The sequence below is a fragment of the Chroicocephalus ridibundus genome, unplaced genomic scaffold (assembly GCF_963924245.1).
Source record: "Chroicocephalus ridibundus unplaced genomic scaffold, bChrRid1.1 SCAFFOLD_530, whole genome shotgun sequence".
Classification (NCBI taxonomy): Eukaryota; Metazoa; Chordata; class Aves; order Charadriiformes; family Laridae; genus Chroicocephalus; species Chroicocephalus ridibundus.
In genome coordinates this window covers 12,376-35,322 of record NW_026961180.1, presented here as the reverse complement: position 1 = coordinate 35,322, position 22,947 = coordinate 12,376, and the positions used below count along the sequence as shown (strand labels likewise).

The 22,947-nt window shown below is 63.8% G+C and overlaps 1 protein-coding gene across 1 annotated transcript in view; it reads right to left on the bottom strand.

The window, feature by feature from the left end:
• LOC134509118 (retinal guanylyl cyclase 1-like) overlaps positions 1 to 22,947 on the bottom strand; it is a 47,244-nt gene that overhangs the window by 13,421 nt on the left and 10,876 nt on the right. The window contains 11 exon segments of the mRNA XM_063321597.1: positions 1,080 to 1,272; positions 6,700 to 6,863; positions 10,705 to 10,830; positions 10,832 to 10,854; positions 14,895 to 14,920; positions 15,177 to 15,300; positions 16,531 to 16,687; positions 18,996 to 19,172; positions 21,646 to 21,726; positions 22,139 to 22,222; positions 22,547 to 22,660. Coding sequence (XP_063177667.1) covers positions 1,080 to 1,272; positions 6,700 to 6,863; positions 10,705 to 10,830; positions 10,832 to 10,854; positions 14,895 to 14,920; positions 15,177 to 15,300; positions 16,531 to 16,687; positions 18,996 to 19,172; positions 21,646 to 21,726; positions 22,139 to 22,222; positions 22,547 to 22,660 — 1,269 coding nt within the window.

The window sequence follows — 22,947 nt, the reverse complement described above, 5'->3', positions numbered from 1 at the left end:
GACGCCGGCCTTCACTTGGTGGCCACTCACCTCCAGATCGAGGTGGCCACCGTGGCCACCAACGCCCCGAGGTGGCCCCATGCCCCCATCGACGTCCCCCAGGCCCACGGCGACCCCCAACCCCATCCATTTTGGTGGCCACCCCCCATCTTTGGCCCTACGCCCCAGGGGATGGTGGCCACCAGAGCCACGGCCACCTCACGGATGTCCCTAAGGGCCTTGGTGGCCCGTCACCTTCACTTGGTGGCCACTCATCTCCAGATCAAGGTGGCCACCGTGGCCACCAACGCCCCGAGGTGGCCCCACACCCCATCGACATCCCTCAGGCCCACGGCGACCCCCAACCCCATCCATTTTGGTGGCCACCCCCATCTTTGGCCCTGTGACCCAGGGGATGGTGGCCACCAGAGCCACACAGGTGTCCCTAAGGACGCCGGCCTTCACTTGGTGGCCACTCACCTCCAGATCGAGGTGGCCATTGTGGCCACCAACACCCCGAGGTGGCCCCACGCCCCCATCGACATCCCTCAGGCCCACGGCGACCCCCAACCCCACCCATTTGGTAGCCACCCCCCATCTTTGGCCCTACACCCCACGGAATGGTGGCCACCAGAGCCACACAGGTGTCTCTAAGGACGCCGGCCTTCACTTGGTGGCCACTCATCTCCAGATCGAGGTGGCCACCAGTGCCCCGAGGTGGCCCCACGCCCCATCAACATCCCTCAGGCCCACAGCGACCCCCAACCCCATCCATTTTGGTGGCCACCCCCCATCTTTGGCCCTACACCCCACGGAATGGTGGCCACCAGAGCCACACAGGTGTCTCTAAGGACGCCGGCCTTCACTTGGTGGCCACTCATCCCTTGATCAAGGTGGCCATCGTGGCCGGCAGTGCCCCAAGGTGGCCCCACGCCCCCATCGACATCCCTCAGACCCACGGCGACCCCCAACCCCACCCATTTTGGTGGCCACCACCTTCCCCCCCAACCCCGGCCTTTCAAAACCTTTATCCCTCTGCCCCAAGGGGAGCGCGGCTACCGCCCGTGGGCCGGCCGGTAGCCCACCTCGCCCCCCCTCACCTTGTAGACGTCGTGGGAGCCGATGATGGCGTCGAAGAGGGTGTAGAGGTCGTTGAGGAGGTCGACCACCTCGATGGGCTCGCTCATGGCCGAGATGGTGGTGAAGCCCACGATGTCGCTGAAGTAAAGGGTCACCTCCTCGAAGTACTCGGGCTCCACCGGCGTCCCCATCTTCAGCGCCTCGGCTACCGACCTGCCCGAGGGGGCAAGCGCCGGTCGGAGAGGAAGGTTTGGCCCCCGGGGAAAGGGGGGGGAGGGGCGGCGGTCGGCACATGGGGCGGCAAGTCTGAGTCGGGCCCTCGGTAGCCAGCGGGGCTGCCTCCAGCTTCATAGAGCCACGTGGGGTCTAGGGGGATGTGGCAAGCCCAACTCGGCCCTCGGTAGCCACCTTGATCCCCTCTGGCCCCATAGACTTCGGGGGGTCAATAGACTATGGGCAACCCCAGCTCGGCCCTCAGTAGCCACCTCGGCCGCCTCCAGCTTCATAGACTTCGGGGGGTCAATAGACCATGGGCAACCCCAGCTCGGCCCTCAGTAGCCACCTCGACCCCCTCCAGCCCCATAGACTTCAGGAGGTCAATAGATATGGGCAACCCCAGCTCGGCCCTCAGTAGCCACCTCGACCCCCTCCAGCCCCATAGACTTCGGGAGGTCAATAGACCACAGGCAACCCCAGCTCGGCTCTCAGTAGCCACCTCGGCCACCTCCGGCCCCATAGAGCCAGCTGGGGTCTACGGGGATGTGGCAACCCCAACTCGGCCCTCGGTAGCCACCTCAATCCCCTCCGGCCCCATAGACTTCGGGGGGTCAATAGACCATGGGCAACCCCAACTCGGCCCCCAGTAGCCACCTCGGCCTCCTCCGGCCCCATAGAGCCAGGTGGGGTCTACAGGGATGTGGCAACCCCAGCTCGGCCCTCGGTAGCCACCTCAATCCCCTCCAGCCCCATAGACTTCGGGGGGTCAATAGACATGGGCAACCCCAGCTCGGCCCTCAGTAGCCACCTCGACCCCCTCCAGCCCCATAGACTTCCAGGGGTCAATAGACCACAGGCAACCCCAGCTCGGCCCTCAGTAGCCACCTTGGCCACCTCCAGCCCCACAGGCCTGGGTGGGGACTACAGGGATGTGGCAACCTCCAACCCATCCCTAGTAGCCACCTTGACCACCTCCAGCCTCATAGAGCCACATGGGGTCTACAGGGACGTGGCAACCCCAACTCGGCCCTCGGTAGCCACCTCAACCCCCTCCAGCCCCATAGACTTCGGGAGGTCAATAGACCACAGGCAACCCCAGCTCGGCCCTCAGTAGCCACCTCGGCCGCCTCCAGCTTCATAGAGCCACGTGGGGTCTAGGGGGATGTGGCAAGCCCAACTCGGCCCTCAGTAGCCACCTTGATCCCCTCCGGCCCCATAGACTTCAGGGGGTCAATAGACTATGGGCAACCCCAGCTCGGCCCTCAGTAGCCACCTCGACCCCCTCCAGCCCCATAGACTTCGGGGGCTCTACAGACCATGGGCAACCCCAACTCAGCCCTCAGTAGCCACCTCGACCCCCTCCGGCCCCATAGACTTCGGGGGCTCTACAGACCATGGGCAACCCCAACTCGGCCCCCAGTAGCCACCTCGGCCGCCTCCAGCTTCATAGAGCCAGGTGGGGTCTACGGGGACGTGGCAACCCCAACTTGTCCCTCAGTGGCCACCTCGACCCCCTCCAGCCCCATAGACTTCGGGGGCTCTACAGACCATGGGCAACCCCAGCTCAGCCCTCGGTAGCCACCTCAACCCCCTCCAGCCTCATAGAGCCAGGTGGGGTCTAGGGGGATGTGGCAACCCCAACTCGGCCCTCAGTAGCCACCTCAATCCCCTCCGGCCCCATAGACTTCAGGGGGTCAATAGACCATGGGCAACCCCAACTCGGCCCTCAGTAGCCACCTTGGCCACCTCCAGCCCCATAGAGCCAGGCGAGGTCTACAGGGACGTGGCAACCCCAACTCGGCCCTCAGTAGCCACCTCAACCCCCTCCAGCCCCATAGACTTCGGGAGGTCAATAGATATGGGCAACCCCAGCTCGGCCCTCAGTAGCCACCTCGATCCCCTCCAGCCCCATAGACTTCGGGGGGTCTACAGACCATGGGCAACCCCAGCTCGGCCCTCAGTAGCCACCTTGTCCACCTCCAGCCCCACAGGCCTGGGTGGGGACTACAGGGATGTGGCAACCTCCAACCCATCCCTAGTAGCCACCTTGACCACCTCCTGCCCCATAGAGCCAGGTGGGGTCTACAGGGACGTGGCAACCCCAACTTGGCCCTCGGTAGCCACCTCAACCCCCTCCAGCCCCATAGACTTCGGGGGGTCTACAGGGACGTGGCAACCCCAGCTCGGCCCTCGGTAGCCACCTTGATCCCCTCTGGCCCCATAGACTTCGGGGGGTCAATAGACCATGGGCAACCCCAGCTCGGCCCTCAGTAGCCACCTCGGCCGCCTCCAGCCCCATAGACTTCGGGGGGTCTACAGACCATGGGCAACCCCAACTCAGCCCTCAGTAGCCACCTCAGCCGCCTCCGGCCCCATAGAGCCAGGTGGGGTCTACAGGGACGTGGCAACCCCAACTCGGCCCTCAGTAGCCACCTCGACCCCCTCCAGCCCCATAGACTTCGGGGGGTCAATAGATATGGGCAACCCCAGCTCGGCTCTCAGTAGCCACCTTGGCCACCTCCAGCCCCATAGAGCCAGGTGGGGTCTACGGGGACGTGGCAACCCCAACTCAACCCTCAGTAGCCATCTCGACCCCCTCCAGCCCCATAGACTTCGGGGGGTCTACAGACCATGGGCAACCCGAGCTCGGCCCTCAGTAGCCACCTCAACCCCCTCCAGCCCCATAGACTTCCAGGGGTCAATAGACCACAGGCAACCCCAGCTCGGCCCTCAGTAGCCACCTCGGCCACCTCCAGCCCCACAGGCCTGGGTGGGGACTACAGGGATGTGGCAACCTCCAACCCATCCCTAGTAGCCACCTCGACCCCCTCCAGCCCCATAGACTTCGGGGGGTCAATAGATATGGGCAACCCCAGCTCGGCCCCCAGTAGCCACCTCGGCCACCTCCAGCTTCATAGAGCCACGTGGGGTCTACAGGGACGTGGCAACCCCAGCTCGGCCCTCAGGAGCCACCTCGATCCCCTCTGGCCCCATAGACTTCGGGGGGTCAATAGACCATGGGCAACCCCAGCTCGGCCCTCAGTAGCCACCTCGGCCGCCTCCGGCCCCATAGAGCCAGGTGGGGTCTACAGGGATGTGGCAACCCCAACTCGGCCCTCGGTAGCCACCTCGACCCCCTCCAGCCCCATAGACTTCGGGAGGTCAATAGACCACAGGCAACCCCAGCTCGGCCCTCAGTAGCCACCTCGGCCGCCTCCAGCTTCATAGAGCCACATGGGGTCTACGGGGACGTGGCAACCCCAACTTGTCCCTCAGTGGCCACCTTGACCACCTCCTGCCCCATAGAGCCAGGTGGGGTCTACAGGGACGTGGCAACCCCAACTCGGCCCTCGGTAGCCACCTCGACCACCTCCTGCCCCATAGAGCCACGTGGGGTCTACGGGGATGTGGCAACCCCAACTCGGCCCTCAGTAGCCACCTCGATCCCCTCCGGCCCCATAGACTTCAGGGGGTCAATAGACTATGGGCAACCCCAGCTCGGCCCTCAGTAGCCACCTCGACCCCCTCCAGCCCCATAGAGCCAGGTGGGGTCTACAGGGACGTGGCAACCCCAACTCGGCCCTCAGTAGCCACCTCGGCCACCTCCAGCTTCATAGAGCCACATGGGGTCTACGGGGACGTGGCAACCCCAACTTGTCCCCCAGTGGCCACCTCGACCCCCTCCAGCCCCATGGAGCCACGTGGGGTCAACCAGGCCATGGGCAACCCCAAGCCATCCCCAGTGGCCACCTCGACCCCCTCCGGCCCCACATGTCCCCCCCCGGCCCCCCAACCTCTACGCCACCACCCCCCCCCCCCCAGATGGAACCTACGGAGCAACGGCCGCCCCATAACTGGTCCCACCCCACCCCATAACTGGTCCCACCCCCCCATAACTGGTCCCACCCCACCCCATAACTGGTCCCACCACCCCATAACTGGTCCCACCCCCCCATAACTGGTCCCACCACCCCTTACTGGTCCCACCACCCCATAACTGGTCCCACCACCCCATAACTGGTCCCACCCAACCCCATATTGGTCCCACCACCCCATAACTGGTCCCACCCCACCCCATAACTGGTCCCACCACCCCTTACTGGTCCCACCCCCCCATAACTGGTCCCACCACCCCATAACTGGTCCCACCACCCCTTACTGGTCTCACCACCCCATAACTGGTCCCACCACCCCATATTGGTCCCACCCCCCCATATTGGTCCCACCACCCCTTACTGGTCCCACCACCCCATAACTGGTCCCACCCCCCCATAACTGGTCCCACCACCCCTTACTGGTCCCACCACCCCATAACTGGTCCCACCACCCCATAACTGGTCCCACCCAACCCCATATTGGTCCCACCACCCCATAACTGGTCCCACCCCACCCCATAACTGGTCCCACCACCCCTTACTGGTCCCACCACCCCATAACTGGTCCCACCCAACCCCATATTGGTCCCACCCCCCCATAACTGGTCTCACCACCCCATAACTGGTCCCACCACCCCATAACTGGTCCCACCCCCTCATAACTGGTCCCACCCCACCCCATAACTGGTCCCACCCCATAACCCACATCCCACCACCCCATAACTGGTCCCACCACCCCATAACTGGTCCCACCCAACCCCATAACTGGTCTCACCACCCCTTACTGGTCCCACCACCCCATAACTGGTCCCACCACCCCATAACTGGTCTCACCACCCCATAACTGGTCCCACCCCACCCCATATTGGTCCCACCACCCCATAACTGGTCTCACCACCCCATAACTGGTCCCACCACCCCATATTGCTCCCACCACCCCATAACTGGTCCCACCACCCCTTACTGGTCTCACCACCCCATAACTGGTCCCACCCCCCCATAACTGGTCCCACCCAACCCCATAACTGGTCCCACCACCCCTTACTGGTCCCACCACCCCATAGCTGGTCTCACCACCCCACATTGGTCCCACCACCCCATAACTGGTCCCACCACCCCATAACTGGTCTCACCACCCCTTACTGGTCTCACCACCCCATAACTGGTCCCACCACCCCATAACTGGTCTCACCACCCCATACTTGTCCCACCACCCCATAACTGGTCCCACCACCCCTTACTGGTCCCACCACCCCATATTGGTCCCACCACCCCATAACTGGTCCCACCACCCCTTACTGGTCCCACCACCCCATATTGGTCCCACCACCCCATAGCTGGTCTCACCCCACCCCATACTTGTCCCACCCCACCCCATAACTGGTCCCACCACCCCACATTGGTCCCATCACCCCACGTCGCTCCCCACCCCAACCCCCCCCCCTTATCTCCTCCTTCCCTCCCTCTACCCCCCCCACCCCCCACCCCCACCCCCACCCCCCTCCCCGCCCCCGTCCTCAGCCCCACGGCGGGCGGGCGGGCGACCCACGGGGGCAGCATCTGGGTGAGGAGCTTGTCCGTCTTCTGCTTCTCGATCTCCAGCTCCTCGGTGCGTTCCCGGATGAGATCCTCCAGGTTGCTGGAATATTGCTCCAGCATCCGCAGCATGGAGTCGATGATGTTCGTCTTCCGCCCCTTGTTGATGCCCTTGAACTGGTTGGGGGGCAGAGGGGGGGGTCCTGACCCATAAGTCACGTCCCACCAGCCCATAACCCACATCCCACCAGCCCATAACCACCACCCAACTGGCCCCACACCACTCCATACTGGTCCCACCCAACCCCATACTGGTCCCACCACCCCATAACCACCCAACTGGGCCCACCCCACCCCATAACCCACACCCCACCCAACCCCATACTGGTCCCACCACCCCATAACCACCCAACTGGGCCCACCCCACCCCATAACCAACGTCCCACCACCCCATAACCAGCCAACTGGTCCCACCAACCCCATAACCAACGTCCCACCACCCCATACTGGTCCCACCACCCCATAAGTACCCAACTGGTCCCACCCCACCCCATAACCAACGTCCCACCACCCCATACTGGTCCCACCAGCCCATAACCCACATCCCACCACCCCATAAGTACCCAACTGGTCCCACCCCACCCCATAACCAATGTCCCACCACCCCATAACCACCACCCAACTGGTCCCACCCCACCCCATACTGGTCCCACCACCCCATAACCACCCAACTGGTCCCACCAACCCCATAACCAACATCCCACCACCCCATACTGGTCCCACCCAACCCCATACTGGTCCCACCACCCCATAAGTACCCAACTGGTCCCACCCAACCCCATATTGGTCCCACCCCACCCCATAACCAATGTTCCACCCCCCCATAACCACCACCCACCTGGCTCCACACCACTCCATACTGGTCCCACCCAACCCCATACTGGTCCCACCACCCCATAAGTACCCAACTGGAGCCACTCCACCCCATAACCAACGTCCCACCACCCCATAACCACCACCCAACTGGTCCCACCAACCCCATAACCAACATCCCACCACCCCATACTGGTCCATATCTCCCCATACTGGTCTGTATCACCCCATACTGGTCTGTATCACCCCATACCCATCCCGTATCACCCCATACTGGTCCCGTATCACCCCATACTGGTCCATATCACCCCGTACTGGTCCATATCTCCCCATACCCATCCCATATCACCCCATACTGGTCCATATCTCCCCATACTGGTCCCGTATCACCCCATACTGGTCTGTATCACCCCATACTGGTCCATATCTCCCCATACTGGTCCCATATCACCCCGTACTGGTCCATATCTCCCCATACCCATCCCATATCACCCCATACTGGTCCATATCACCCCATACCCATCCTGTATCACCCCATACTGGTCCATATCTCCCCATACCGGTCTGTATCTCCCCATACTGGTCCCGTATCTCCCCGTACTGGTCCATATCACCCCATACTGGTCCATATCACCCCATACTGGTCTGTATCACCCCATACTGGTCCGTATCACCCCATACTGGTCCCGTATCACCCCGTACTGGTCCGTATCACCCCATACTGGTCTGTATCTCCCCATACTGGCGCGTATCACCCCATACTGGTCCATATCACCCCATACTGGTCTGTATCACCCCATACTGGTCCCATATCGCCCCATACTGGTCCATATCTCCCCATACTGGTCTGTATCACCCCATACTGGTCCCGTATCTCCCCGTACTGGTCCCGTATCTCCCCGTACTGGTCCATATCACCCCATACTGGTCCCATATCACCCCATACTGGTCCATATCTCCCCATACTGGTCCGTATCTCCCCATACTGGTCCATATCACCCCATACTGGTCCATATCACCCCATACTGGTCCCATATCTCCCCATACCGGTCTGTATCTCCCCATACTGGTCCGTATCTCCCCATACTGGTCCCATATCACCCCATACTGGTCCGTATCTCCCCATACTGGTCTGTATCACCCCATACTGGTCCCATATCACCCCATACTGGTCCGTATCGCCCCATACTGGTCCCATATCACCCCATACTGGTCCCGTATCACCCCATACTGGTCTGTATCACCCCATACTGGTCCCATATCACCCCATACTGGTCTGTATCACCCCATACCCATCCCATATCACCCCGTACTGGTCCCATCTCCCCCCGTCCTGGTCCCATGTGACCCTGTACTGGTCCTGTATCTCCCCATACTGGTCCCGTCTCCCCCTGTACTGGTCCATATCTCCCCATACTGGTCCGTATCACCCCGTACTGGTCCATATCACCCCATACTGGTCCGTATCTCCCCATACTTGTCCCATATCACCCCATACTGGTCCCATATCACCCCATACTGGTCCATATCTCCCCATACTGGTCTGTATCACCCCATACTGGTCCCATATCACCCTGTCCTGGTCCCGTATCTCCCCATACTGGTCCGTATCTCCCCATACTGGTCCATATCTCCCCATACCCATCCCATATCACCGCATACTGGTCCCATATCACCCCATACTGGTCCATATCTCCCCATACTTGTCCCGTATCACCCCATACCGGTCCGTATCTCCCCATACTGGTCTGTATCACCCCATACTGGTCCCATATCGCCCCATACTGGTCCATATCTCCCCATACTGGTCCGTATCACCCCATACTGGTCCCATATCGCCCCATACCCATCCTGTATCACCCCATACTGGTCCATATCTCCCCATACTGGTCCCATATCACCCCATACCCATCCTGTATCACCCCATACTGGCCCGTATCTCCCCATACCGGTCCATATCACCCCATACTGGTCCGTATCACCCCATACTGGTCCGTATCACCCCATACTGGTCTGTATCACCCCATACTGGTCCCATATCACCCCATACCGGTCTGTATCTCCCCATACTGGTCCCGTATCTCCCCGTACTGGTCCATATCACCCCATACTGGTCCCATATCACCCCATACTGGTCCATATCTCCCCATACTGGTCCGTATCTCCCCATACTGGTCCATATCACCCCATACTGGTCTGTATCACCCCATACTGGTCCCGTATCACCCCATACCGGTCCGTATCTCCCCATACTGGTCCGTATCACCCCATACTGGTCCGTATCACCCCATACTGGTCTGTATCACCCCATACTGGTCCCATATCACCCCATACCGGTCTGTATCTCCCCATACTGGTCCCGTATCTCCCCGTACTGGTCCATATCACCCCATACTGGTCCCATATCACCCCATACTGGTCCATATCTCCCCATACTGGTCCGTATCTCCCCATACTGGTCCATATCACCCCATACTGGTCTGTATCACCCCATACTGGTCCCGTATCACCCCATACCGGTCCGTATCTCCCCATACTGGTCCCGTATCACCCCATACCCATCCCATATCACCCCATACTGGTCCCATATCACCCCATACCCATCCTGTATCTCCCCATACTGGTCCCTATCACCCCATACTGGTCCCATATCGCCCCATACTGGTCCATATCTCCCCATACTGGTCTGTATCACCCCGTACTAGTCCCATATCACCCCATACTGGTCCCATATCACCCCATACCCATCCTGTATCGCCCCATACTGGTCCGTATCTCCCCATACTGGTCTGTATCACCCCATACTGGTCCGTATCTCCCCATACTGGTCCATATCACCCCATACTGGTCTGTATCACCCCATCCTGGTCCCGTATCACCCCATCCTGGTCCATATCTCCCCATACTGGTCCCATATCGCCCCATACCGGTCCGTATCTCCCCATACTGGTCCCATATCACCCTGTCCTGGTCCCATATCACCCCATACTGGTCCCATATCACCCCATACCCATCCTGTATCACCCCATACTGGTCCCATATCACCCCATACTGGTCCCGTATCTCCCCGTACTGGTCCCACGTGACCCCATACTGGTCCCGTATCTCCCCGTACTGGTCCCACGTGACCCCGTACTGGTCGCACCTGCTCGAAGATCTGGTCGATGCTGGGCCTCTTCTCGGGCTGCTCGCTCCAGCACTGCTTCATCAGCTGGATGCACTCCAGGGGGGCCTGGTCGGCCGAGACGGCGGGCCGGCACAGCGGGGGGGGGGCGCAGCACCTTCTCGATGATCTCTGGGGGCACCCGCGTCACCCGGGGCGGGGGGGGGGGGGGTCCCGGTGTCCCCCGGTGACGGGGGGGGGGGTTCTGGAGGTGCTTGGGGGGGTTCTGGAGGTACTTATGGGGTTCTGGAGGTGTTTGGGGGGGTCCTGGAGATACTTATGGGGTTCTGGAGGTGTTTGGGGGGGTCCTGGAGGTGCTTGGGGGGTTCTAGAGGTACTTATGGGGTTGTGGAGATGTTTAGGGGGGGTCCTGGAGATACTTATGGGGTTCTGGAGATGTTTGGGGGGGGTTCTGGAGATACTTATGGGGTCCTGGAGGTGTTTGGGGGGGTTCTGGAGGTACTTATGGGGTCCTGGAGACGTTTGGGGGGGGTCCTGGAGGTACTTATGGGGTTCTGGAGGTGTCTGGGGGGGTTCTGGAGGTACTTATGGGGTTGTGGAGGTGTTTGGGGGGGTTCTGGAGATACTTATGGGGTCCTGGAGATGTTTGGGGGGGTTCTGGAGATACTTATGGGGTCCTGGAGGTGTTTGGGGGGGGTCCTGGAGGTACTTATGGGGTTCTGGAGATGTTTGGGGAGGGTCCTGGAGGTACTTATGGGGTCCTGGAGGTGTTTGGGGGGGTTCTGGAGGTACTTATGGGGTCCTGGAGGTGTTTGGGGGGGGTCCTGGAGATACTTATGGGGTTCTGGAGATGTTTGGGGGGGTCCTGGAGGTACTTATGGGGTCCTGGAGGTGTTTGGGGGGGGTCCTGGAGGTACTTATGGGGTCGTGGAGATGTTTGGGGGGGTTCTGGAGGTACTTATGGGGTCCTGGAGGTGTTTGGGGGGGGTCCTGGAGGTACTTATGGGGTCCTGGAGGTGTTTGGGGGGGTTCTGGAGGTACTTATGGGGTCCTGGAGGTGTTTGGGGGGGGTCCTGGAGGTACTTATGGGGTCGTGGAGATGTTTGGGGGGGTCCTGGAGATACTTATGGGGTTCTGGAGGTGTTTGGGGGGGTCCTGGAGATACTTATGGGGCCCTGGAGGTGTTTGGGGGGGTTCTGGAGGTACTTGGGGGGCCAACAGGGTCACTGGGGGTTACTGGGAGGTTACTGGGAGGCTACTGGGCTGAACCTTCAGGGGGCAGCCCCAGGACGGCACGGGGTCACTGGGGGCTACTGGGAGGCTACTGGTCAGAACATTTAAGGGGCAGCCCCAGCATGCAGTAGGGTCACTGGTGGCTACTGGGGGTTACTGGGAGGCTACTGGAGGGCTACTGGTGTGACTGGGCTGTACCTTCATGGGGCAGGCCCAGCATGGCGTGGGGTCACTGGGGGCTACTGGGGGTTACTGGGAGGCTACTGGGCTGTACCTTCACGGGGCAGGCCCAGCATGACGCAGGGCCACTGGGGGCTTACTGGGGGCTACTGGGAGGCTACTGGTGGCTACCTGCGGGGGGCAGCCCCAGCATGCAGCAGGGTCACTGGGGGCTACTGGGGGCTACTGGGAGGCTACTGGTGGGCTACTGGTGTGACTGGGCTGTACCTTCAGGGGGCAGCCCCAGCAGGCAGCGGGGTCACTGGGGGCTACTGGGGGCTTACTGGGAGGCTACTGGGAGGTTACTGGTCAGGACATTTAAGGGGCAGCCCCAGCATGCAGCAGGGTCACTGGGGGCTACTGGGGGGTTACTGGGAGGCTACTGGGCTGTACCTTCAGGGGGCAGGCCCAGCATGACGCAGGGCCACTGGGGGCTACTGGGGGGCTACTGGGAGGCTACTGGTGGCTACCTGCGGGGGGCAGCCCCAGCATGCAGTGGGGTCACTGGGGGCTACTGGGGGCTACTGGGAGGCTACTGGTGGGCTACTGGTGTGACTGGGCTGTACCTTAAGGGGGCAGCCCCAGCAGGCAGCGGGGTCACTGGGGGCTACTGGGGGCTTACTGGGAGGCTACTGGTCAGGACATTCAGGGGGCAGCCCCAGCATGCAGCAGGGTCACTGGGGGCTACTGGGGGGTTACTGGGAGGCTACTGGGCTGTACCTTCAGGGGGCAGGCCCAGCATGACGCAGGGCCACTGGGGGCTACTGGGGGGCTACTGGGAGGCTAGTGGTGGCTACCTGCGGGGGGCAGCCCCAGCATGCAGTGGGGTCACTGGGGGCTACTGGGGGCTACTGGGAGGCTACTGGTGGGCTACTGGTGTGACTGGGCTGTACCTTAAGGGGGCAGCCCCAGCAGGCAGCGGGGTCACTGGGGGCTACTGGGGGCTTACTGGGAGGCTACTGGTCAGGACATTCAGGGGGCAGCCCCAGCATGCAGCAGGGTCACTGGGGGCTACTGGGGGGTTACTGGGAGGCTACTGGGCTGTACCTTCAGGGGGCAGGCCCAGCATGACGCAGGGCCACTGGGGGCTTACTGGGGGCTACTGGGAGGCTACTGGTGGCTACCTGCGGGGGGCAGCCCCAGCATGCAGTGGGGTCACTGGGGGCTACTGGGGGCTACTGGGAGGCTACTGGTGGGCTACTGGTGTGACTGGGCTGTACCTTCAGGGGGCAGCCCCAGCAGGCAGCGGGGTCACTGGGGGCTACTGGGGGCTTACTGGGAGGCTACTGGTCAGGATATTTAAGGGGCAGCCCCAGCGTGCCGTGGGGTCACTGGGGGCTACTGGGGGCTACTGGGAGGCTACTGGGAGGCTACTGGTCAGGATATTTAAGGGGCAGCCCCAGCATGCAGTAGGGCCACTGGGGGCTACTGGGGGCTACTGGGAGGCTACTGGGAGGTTACTGGTCAGGACATTTAAGGGGCAGCCCCAGCATGCAGCAGGGTCACTGGGGGCTACTGGGGGGTTACTGGGAGGCTACTGGGCTGTACCTTCAGGGGGCAGGCCCAGCATGACGCAGGGCCACTGGGGGCTACTGGGGGGCTACTGGGAGGCTAGTGGTGGCTACCTGCGGGGGGCAGCCACAGCATGCAGTGGGGTCACTGGGGGCTACTGGGGGCTACTGGGAGGCTACTGGGAGGCTACTGGTGTGACTGGGCTGTACCTTAAGGGGGCAGCCCCAGCAGGCAGCGGGGTCACTGGGGGCTACTGGGGGCTTACTGGGAGGCTACTGGTCAGGATATTTGAGGGGCAGCCCCAGCGTGCCGTGGGGTCACTGGGGGCTACTGGGGGCTTACTGGGAGGCTACTGGGAGGCTACTGGTCAGGATATTTAAGGGGCAGCCCCAGCATGCAGCAGGGTCACTGGGGGCTACTGGGGGGTTACTGGGAGGCTACTGGGCTGTACCTTCAGGGGGCAGGCCCAGCATGACGCAGGGCCACTGGGGGCTTACTGGGGGCTACTGGGAGGCTACTGGTGGCTACCTGCGGGGGGCAGCCCCAGCATGCAGCGGGGTCACTGGGGGCTACTGGGGGGTTCCTGGGAGGCTACTGGGCTGTACCTTCAGGGGGCAGGCCCAGCATGACGCAGGGCCACTGGGGGCTACTGGGGGGCTACTGGGAAGCTACTGGTGGCTACCTGCGGGGGGCAGCCCCAGCATGCAGCGGGGTCACTGGGGGCTACTGGGGGGTTCCTGGGAGGCTACTGGTCAGAACATTTAAGGGGCAGCCCAGGATGCTATGGGGTCACTGGGGGCTTACTGGGGGCTACTGGGAGGCTACTGGGAGGCTACTGGTCAGGACATTTAAGGGCAGCCCCAGTGTGCCGTGGGGTCACTGGGGCTACTGGGGGGTTACTGGGAGGCTACTGGGCTGTACCTTCAGGGGGCAGGCCCAGCATGACGCAGGGCCACTGGTGGCTTACTGGGGGCTACTGGGAGGTTACTGGTGGCTACCTGCGGGGGGCAGCCCCAGCATGCAGTGGGGTCACTGGGGGCTACTGGGGGCTTACTGGGAGGCTACTGGGCTGTACCTTCAGGGGGCAGGCCCAGCATGACGCAGGGCCACTGGGGGCTACTGGGGGGCTACTGGGAGGCTACTGGTGGCTACCTGCGGGGGGCAGGCCCAGCATGCAGTAGGGCGACTGGGGGCTACTGGGGCTACTGGGAGGCTACTGGTGGGCTACTGGTGTGACTGGGCTGTACCTTCAGGGGGCAGCCCCAGCATGCAGCGGGGTCACTGGGGGCCACTGGGGGCTACTGGGGGCTTACTGGGAGGCTACTGGTGAGAACATTTAAGGGGCAGCCCCAGCGTGCCGTGGGGTCACTGGGGGCTACTGGGGGCTTACTGGGAGGCTACTGGTGGGTTACTGGTCAGGACATTTAAGGGGCAGCCCCAGCGTGCCGTGGGGTCACTGGGGGCTACTGGGGGGCTACTGGGAGGCTAGTGGTGGCTACCTGCGGGGGGCAGCCCCAGCATGCATGCAGTAGGGCCCGCTGCGGCAGATGACCTCCTGCATGATGATGCCGATGCCGTAGACGTCGCCCCGGAAGGAGCCGCGACGTTCCAGCGCCGGGTCCCGCAGCAGCTCCGGCGCCGTCCACAGCCGCTCTGATGGGGGGGGGGGCGGAGCCACCCTCAGGCCACGCCCACCCCGCCCCAGGCCACGCCCACCAGCCCCAAGCCACGCCCACCCACCCCACCCCCAGCCCCAGGCCACCCTCCCATTGGGGTGGCTGAGGAATGGCGTGGCCACGCCCCCCCCCCCCGGGGAAGGACAGGCCACGCCCCCCTATTGAGGCCACGCCCCCCCACAGGAGAAGACCACGCCCCCTCTCTAGGCCACGCCCCCTCGGGAAGAGACCACGCCCCCCCCCCCGCGGGAGGCCATGCCCTATATGGGAGGCCACGCCCCCCCCTTAGGGGAGGCCACGCCCCCTCTGTAGGCCACGCCCCCTCTGGGGGAGCACCCGGGAGGCCGTGCCCTATATGGGAGGCCACGCCCCCTTAGGGGAGACCACGCCCCCTGGCAGGCCACACCCTACCTGGGAGGCCACGCCCCAGAGGGGACCGCACCCCATTCGGAGACCACGCCCCCCTATGGGAGACCACACCCCCCCTATGGGAGACCCCGCCCCACGGGAGGCCCCGCCCCGCGTGGGAGGCCACACCCCACGGGAGGCCACGCCCCCTTCGCAGGCCACGCCCCCCGTGGGAGGCCACACACCCCCACGGGAGACCCCGCCCCACGGGAGGCCACGCCCCCTTGTGAGAGACCACGCCCCCCCATGGGAGGCCACGCCCCACGGGAGACCACGCCCCCTTCGCAGGCCACGCCCCCCGCGGGAGGCCACACCCCCTTATGGGAGACCACGCCCCCTCACGGGAGGCCACGCCCCTAAGAGGCCACGCCCCCCCTTAAGCCCACACCCCCATAGAAGCCCACACCCCCACCGGGGACCACACCCCCTGCGGGGAGGCCACGCCCCCTTAGTAGGCCACGCCCCCTTAGTAGGCCACGCCCCCTTAGTAGACCACGCCCCCTTAGTAGGCCACGCCCCCTTAGTAGACCACGCCCCCTTAGTAGGCCACGCCCCCCTTAGTAGGCCACGCCCCCTTAGTAGACCATGCCCCCTTAGTAGGCCACGCCCCCCCTTAGTAGGCCACACCCAATGGCAGGCCACGCCCCACGGGAGGCCACGCCCAATGGCAGGCCACGCCCCCAGCCACCGCTTCCCCCCCCCCGCCCCCCGCCCTCCGCCCCCCGGCTTTCCCCCCCTCCCCCCTTCCCCCAACCTCCCGCCCCGCCCCGCCCCGCCCCGCCCCGGGCCCCGCCCTCACCCTGGGGCTGGGGGGTGGGGGTGGGCACGCGCTGGGCCTCCAGCAGCTCGTTGTAGCCGTGGTCCGTCACCTTCAGCACGAAGCGACCGTCCACCACGCAGTTGCGGGACTTGAGGCGGCCGTGGACCACCGCGCGGTGGTGCAGGTAGCGAATGCCCTGCGGGGAGGGGGCCACCGCCGTCAGCCCCCGCGGCCACCAACCCGGGCAACGGCGCGGCTACGGTCACGGCCAACACCAACACGGCCGCCACCAGGGCCACCAGCGCGGCTACGGTCACGGCCAACACCAACACGGCCGCCACCATGGCCACCAGCGTGGCTACGGTCATGGAAAACACCACCACGGCCACCACCATGGCCACCAGCATGGATACCGTCATGGCCACCACCACCATGGCCACCAGCATGGTTACAGTCATGGCCGCCACCATGGCTACCGTCATGGCCAACACCACCACGGCGACCATCATGGCTACTGTCATGGCCAACACCACCATGGCCACCATCATGGTTACAGTCATGGCCGCCAACACGGGCAACACCGTGGCTACGGTCACAGCCAACACCAACACGGCGACCACCAGGGCCACCAGCGTGGCTACCGTCATGGCCAACACTAACACAGCCACCACGATGGCTACTGTCATGGCCAACACCAGCAGGGCCACCATCATGGCTACGGTCATGGCCACCACCACCATGGCCAGCACTATGGCCACCATCATGGCTACTGTCATGGCCACCACCACCACGGCCACCACCATGGCCACCAGCATGGTTACAGTCATGGCCGCCACCATGGCTACTGTCATGGCCAACACCACCATGGCCGCCACCATGGTTACAGTCACGGCCACCAACATGGGCAACACCGTGGCTACGGTCATGGCCAACACCAACACGGCAACCACCAGGGCCACCAGCGTGGCTACCGTCATGGCCAACACTAACACAGCCACCACAATGGCTACAGTCATGGCCACCACCACCATGGCCACCACTATGGCCACCATCATGGCTACGGCCATGGCCACCACCATCATGGCCACCACCACGGCCACCACCATGGCTACTGTCATGGCCAACACCAGCATGGCCACCACCATGGTTACAGTCATGGCCACCAACACGGGCAACACCGTGGCTATGGTCACGGCCAACACCAACATGGCGGTCATGGACAACACCACCATGGCCACCAGCGTGGCTACTGTCATGGCCAACACCAGCATGGCCAACATCATGGCTACTGCCATGGCCACCACCACCATGGCCACCACCAAGTCCCCCCCCCCATAGCCACCACCACCACCACAGCCACCTCCGCTCCCATGGCCACCACCAAGGCTGTCCCTGTGGCCACCACCAATTCCCTCCCCATGGCCACTGCCACCACCACAGCCACCACCACCGCCATGGCCACCACCAAGTCCATCCCCATGGCCACTGCCACCACCACAGCCACCATGGCCTCCACCATTGCCATGGCCACCACCAAGTCCATCCCCATGGCCACCACCACCACCACAGCCACCACCACCGCCGTGGCCACCACCAAGTCCCTCCCCATGGCCACCACCACCACCACAGCCACCACCACTGCCGTGGCCACCACCAAGTCCCTCCCCGTGGCCACCACCAAGTCCCTCCCCATGGCCACCACCGCCACCACGACCGCCACCAAGACCATCCCCATGGCCACCACCACCACCACAGCCACCTCCGCTCCCATGGCCACCACCAATGCTGTCCCTGTGGCCACCATCAAGTCCCTCCCCATGGCCACCGCCACCACCACAACCACCATGGCCTCCACCACCGCCATGGCCACCACCAAGACCATCCCCATGGCCACCACCACCACCACAGCCACCACCACCGCCGTGGCCACCACCAAGTCCCTCCCCATGGCCACCACCGCCACCACGACCGCCACCAAGACCATCCCCATGGCCACCACCACCACCACAGCCACCTCCGCTCCCATGGCCACCACCAAGACCGTCCCCGTGGCCACCAGCAAGTCCCTCCCCATGGCCACCACCACCACCACAGCCACCACCACCACCGTGGCCACCACCAAGTCCCTCCCCATGGCCACCACCACCACCACGGCCGCCACCAAGACCATCCCCATGGCCACCACCACCACCACAGCCACCTCTGCTCCCATGGCCACCACCAATGCCGTCCCTGTGGCCACCATCAAGTCCCTCCCCATGGCCACCACCACCACAGCCACCATGGCCTCCACCACCGCCATGGCCACCACCAAGACCATCCCCATGGCCACCACCGCCACCACGGCCACCACCAAGACCATCCCCCATGGCCACCACCAAGTCCACCTCCCCCTGCCCTCCACCACCACCGCCACCGCCGCCCCAGCCGCCACGGTGGCCCACCCCCCCCACCCCCCACCTCCCCCCCGCCCCGGCTCTCGGTGGCCACCCCGGGGCCGTCACCTTGATGAGGTCGATGAGGAGGGAGGACTTGAACATCCAGTCGAGCTTCATGTCCTCGTTGCGCAGCAGGTCCTCCAGGCTGCCGCGGGAGCAGTGCTCCGAGACGATGGCGAAGATGCCGCAGTCGTGGAAGAAGCCCAAGAAGAGGTTGACGTTCTCGTGCCGCAGGTCCCGTAACTGGCCCCGGGCAACAGAGGGGGGGGGTGGGGTGGGGGGGAGACGAGGCCCGAGCGTGTGGGCCTTCAGCTCTCGGGCTTTGGCCCCTTACGGCCTGGCTTTGGCCCACACCCCCCCCACCACACACACACACACCCCACCCCGGGGCAGAATTGTGCCACCCGCGGCCTGATGGTGGCCTACCGTGGCCTGGTGTTGACCCCCCGTGGCCACCTATGGTCCCACATTGTCCCCTCATGGCCTGACGTTGTCCCACCATGGCCTGGTGTTGACCCCCCGTGGCCACCAATGGTCCCACATTGTCACCCCATGGCCTGGTGTTGACCCCCCATGGCCACCTATGGTCCCACATTGTCACCCCATGGCCTGGTGTTGACCCCCCGTGGCCACCAATGGTCCCACATTGTTCCCCCATGGCCTGGTGTTGACCCCCATGGCCACCTATGGTCCCACATTGTCACCCCATGGCCTGGTGTTGACCCCCTGTGGCCACCAATGGTCCCGCATTGTAACCCCATGGCCTGGTGTTGACCCCCCGTGGCCACCAATGGTCCCACATTGTCACCCCATGGCCTGGTGTTGACCCCCGTGGCCACCAATGGTCCCGCATTGTCCCCTCATGGCCTGACATTGTCCCACCAAGGCCTGGTGTTGACCCCCCGTGGCCACCAATGGTCCCACATTGTCACCCCATGGCCTGGTGTTGACCCCCCGTGGCCACCAATGGTCCCGCATTGTCACCCCATGGCCTGGTGTTGACCCCCCGTGGCCACCAATGGTCCCACATTGTCACCCCATGGCCTGGTGTTGACCCGCCGTGGCCACCAATGGTCCCACATTGTCACCCCATGGCCTGGTGTTGACCTCCCGTGGCCACCAATGGTCCCACATTGTCACCCCATGGCCTGGTGTTGACCCCCATGGCCACCTGGGGTCAAGAATTGTCCCCCCATGGCCAGACATTGTCCCCCCATGGCCTAGTGTTGACCCCCGTGGCCACCTATGGTCCAGAATTGTCACCCCATGGCCTGACATTGTCCCACCATGGCCTGGTCTTGACCCCCATGGCCACCAATGGTCCCACATTGTCCCCCCATGGCTTGACATTGTCACCCCATGGCCTGGTGTTGACCCCCGTGGCCACCTGGGGTCCAGAATTGTCACCCCGTGGCCTGGTGTTGACCCCTGTGGCCACCTATGGTCCAGGACTGTCACCTCATGGCCTGACGTTGTCCCACCATGGCGTGGTGTTGACCCCCCATGGCCACATATGGTCCAGGATTGTCCCCCCATGGCTTGACATTGTCACCCCATGGCCTGGTGTTGACCCCCGTGGCCACCAATGGTCCAGAATTGTCACCTCATGGCCAGATATTGTCCCCCCATGGCCTGACATTGTCCCACCATGGTGTGGTGTTGACCCCCCATGGCCACCAATGGTCCCGCATTGTCCCCCCATGGCTTGACATTGTCACCCCATGGCCTGGTGTTGACCCCTGTGGCCTCCTGGGGTCAAGAATTGTCCCCCCATGGCTTGACATTGTCACCCCATGGCCTGGTGTTGACCCCCGTGGCCACCTATGGTCCAGGATTGTCCCCCTATGGCTTGACATTGTCACCCCATGGCCTGGTGTTGACCCCCCATGGCCACCAATGGTCCCGCATTGTCCCCCCATGGCCAGACATTGTCACCCCATGGCCTGGTGTTGACCCCCGTGGCCACCTATGGTCCAGAATTGTCCCCTCAAGGCCTGGTGTTGAACCCCGTGGCCTCCTGGGGTCCAGAATTGTCCCCCCATGGCTTGACATTGTCACCCCATGGCCTGACATTGTCCCACCGTGGCCTGGTGTTGACCCCCATGGCCACCTATGGTCTTCTATTGTCCCCCATGACCCACCGTTGTCCCCATGGCCCATAATTGTCCCCCATGACCCAACGATGTCCCCCATGACCCAACGTTGTCCCCCATGGCCCAACAATGTCCCCCACAACCCACCGTTGTCCCCCACGACCCAACGATGACCCCCACGACCCAACATTGTCCCCCATGGCCCAACATTGTCCCCCACGACCCAGCGTTGTCCCCCATGACCCAACGATGTCCCCCATGGCCCAACATTTTCCCCATGACCCATCATTGTCCCCGTGGCCCAACGATGTCCCCCATGACCCAACATTGTCCCCCATGTCCCAGCATTGACCCCCATGTCCCAGCGTTGTCCCCCATCACCCAACGTTGTCCCCATGACCCAATGTTGTCCCCCACGACCCAACGTTGTCCCCATGACCCAACGGTGTCCCCAAGACCCAACGGTGTCCCCCATGACCCAGCGTTGTCCCCCATGACCCAACGATGTCCCCACAACCCAACGATGTCCCCATGACCCAACGTTGTACCCATCACCCAACGTTGTCCCCATGACCCAACGTTGTCCCCCACGACCCAACGGTGTCCCCCACGCCCCCCCTCACCTTGCAGAAGGCCAACTTGGTGGCCGGTTTCACCTCGCCGTGCTGGTCTCCGGGGAACCTCTTCAGCCAGACCCAGTCGCCCTGGGGGGGGGAACGGACAAAGCGGGTGAGATCTGAGCCCCCCCCCCCCACGCAACACCCCCTCCCCCCCCCTCAATCCCCGGGGGGATGGACCCCCCCCCCACCCCAAGATGGCGGGGATGCGCAGGGACACCAGTTGGTGGGGGGGAAGGGGACACGCACACACACACTCACTCTTCGTGTGTGTGTCCCCCCCCCACCCCCCACCCCCCACCTCAACCCAACGCACACCCCCCCCCCAAACAACGCGAAGAACCTCCACCCGCTCCCTCCGAAAGGCGCCGTGGGGTGGGGAGACGCGGGGGGAGAGAGGTCTGGGGAGGGGGGGGGGCGGGAAAACAAGGGATGGAGGGTTTTTTTTTTTTGGGGGGGGGGGTGGGGGGGGGCACACACGACACCCCCACGGACTTACCTGCACGGAGGCGACAAGGCCCTGCTGGTTAAACAAAAGGAGGAGGAGGGGGAGGTGGCCATTGCCCTTCGGGTTTTCGGCTCCCTGCGGGAAAGTTGGGGGGTCGGGGGGGGGGGGGGGGGTTGGGGTCAATCGTTGGCGACCCCCCCCCCCAAAAGGCACATCCATCCACCCCGGGGGGGGTGTTTAAGTGTGGGGGGGGTTGGAGTAGGGGGGGGACACGCACACGCACGGGTGTCTCCCCGCGGAGGTGGCCTTGCCTTGTCGCCCCCGGTGGTGGGGGGGGGTTGGGGGGTTGGGGGGGTGATGGGGGTGGGTGGGGGGGTGAGGTGGGGTAGGGTGTGGTCGGGGACAGGCACATGCTCACAAAGAGGGGGGGACGCGGGGGGACGCGGGGGGCCGCGGTACCTCAGCGATGGCCACGTTGGTGGCTTCGGGGGGGGCGGCGGCGACGACGCTCTTGAGGCTCTTGGCGTCCCCCCCCCCGCTGCGACCGGCCAGGCTGGAACGGCTGCCGTCCACCTGCCGGGGGGGGGACACACACACACACGCGTGGGGACACAGCGTCACGGGGGGTGGAGAGGGACACGGGTCACCTCACGGGGACACACGTCAGCCATGGGGACCCACCAGCCCATGGGGACCCACCAGCCCGTGGGTCTTCTCCCGGGGTAGAGGCGGGACCTGGGACACACCTCAGGCCATGGGGACGTGTCACCCATGGGGACACATCGCCCATCAGGACACACGTCACCCATGGGGACACACGTCATCCATGGGGACACACATCACCCATGGGGACACGTCAC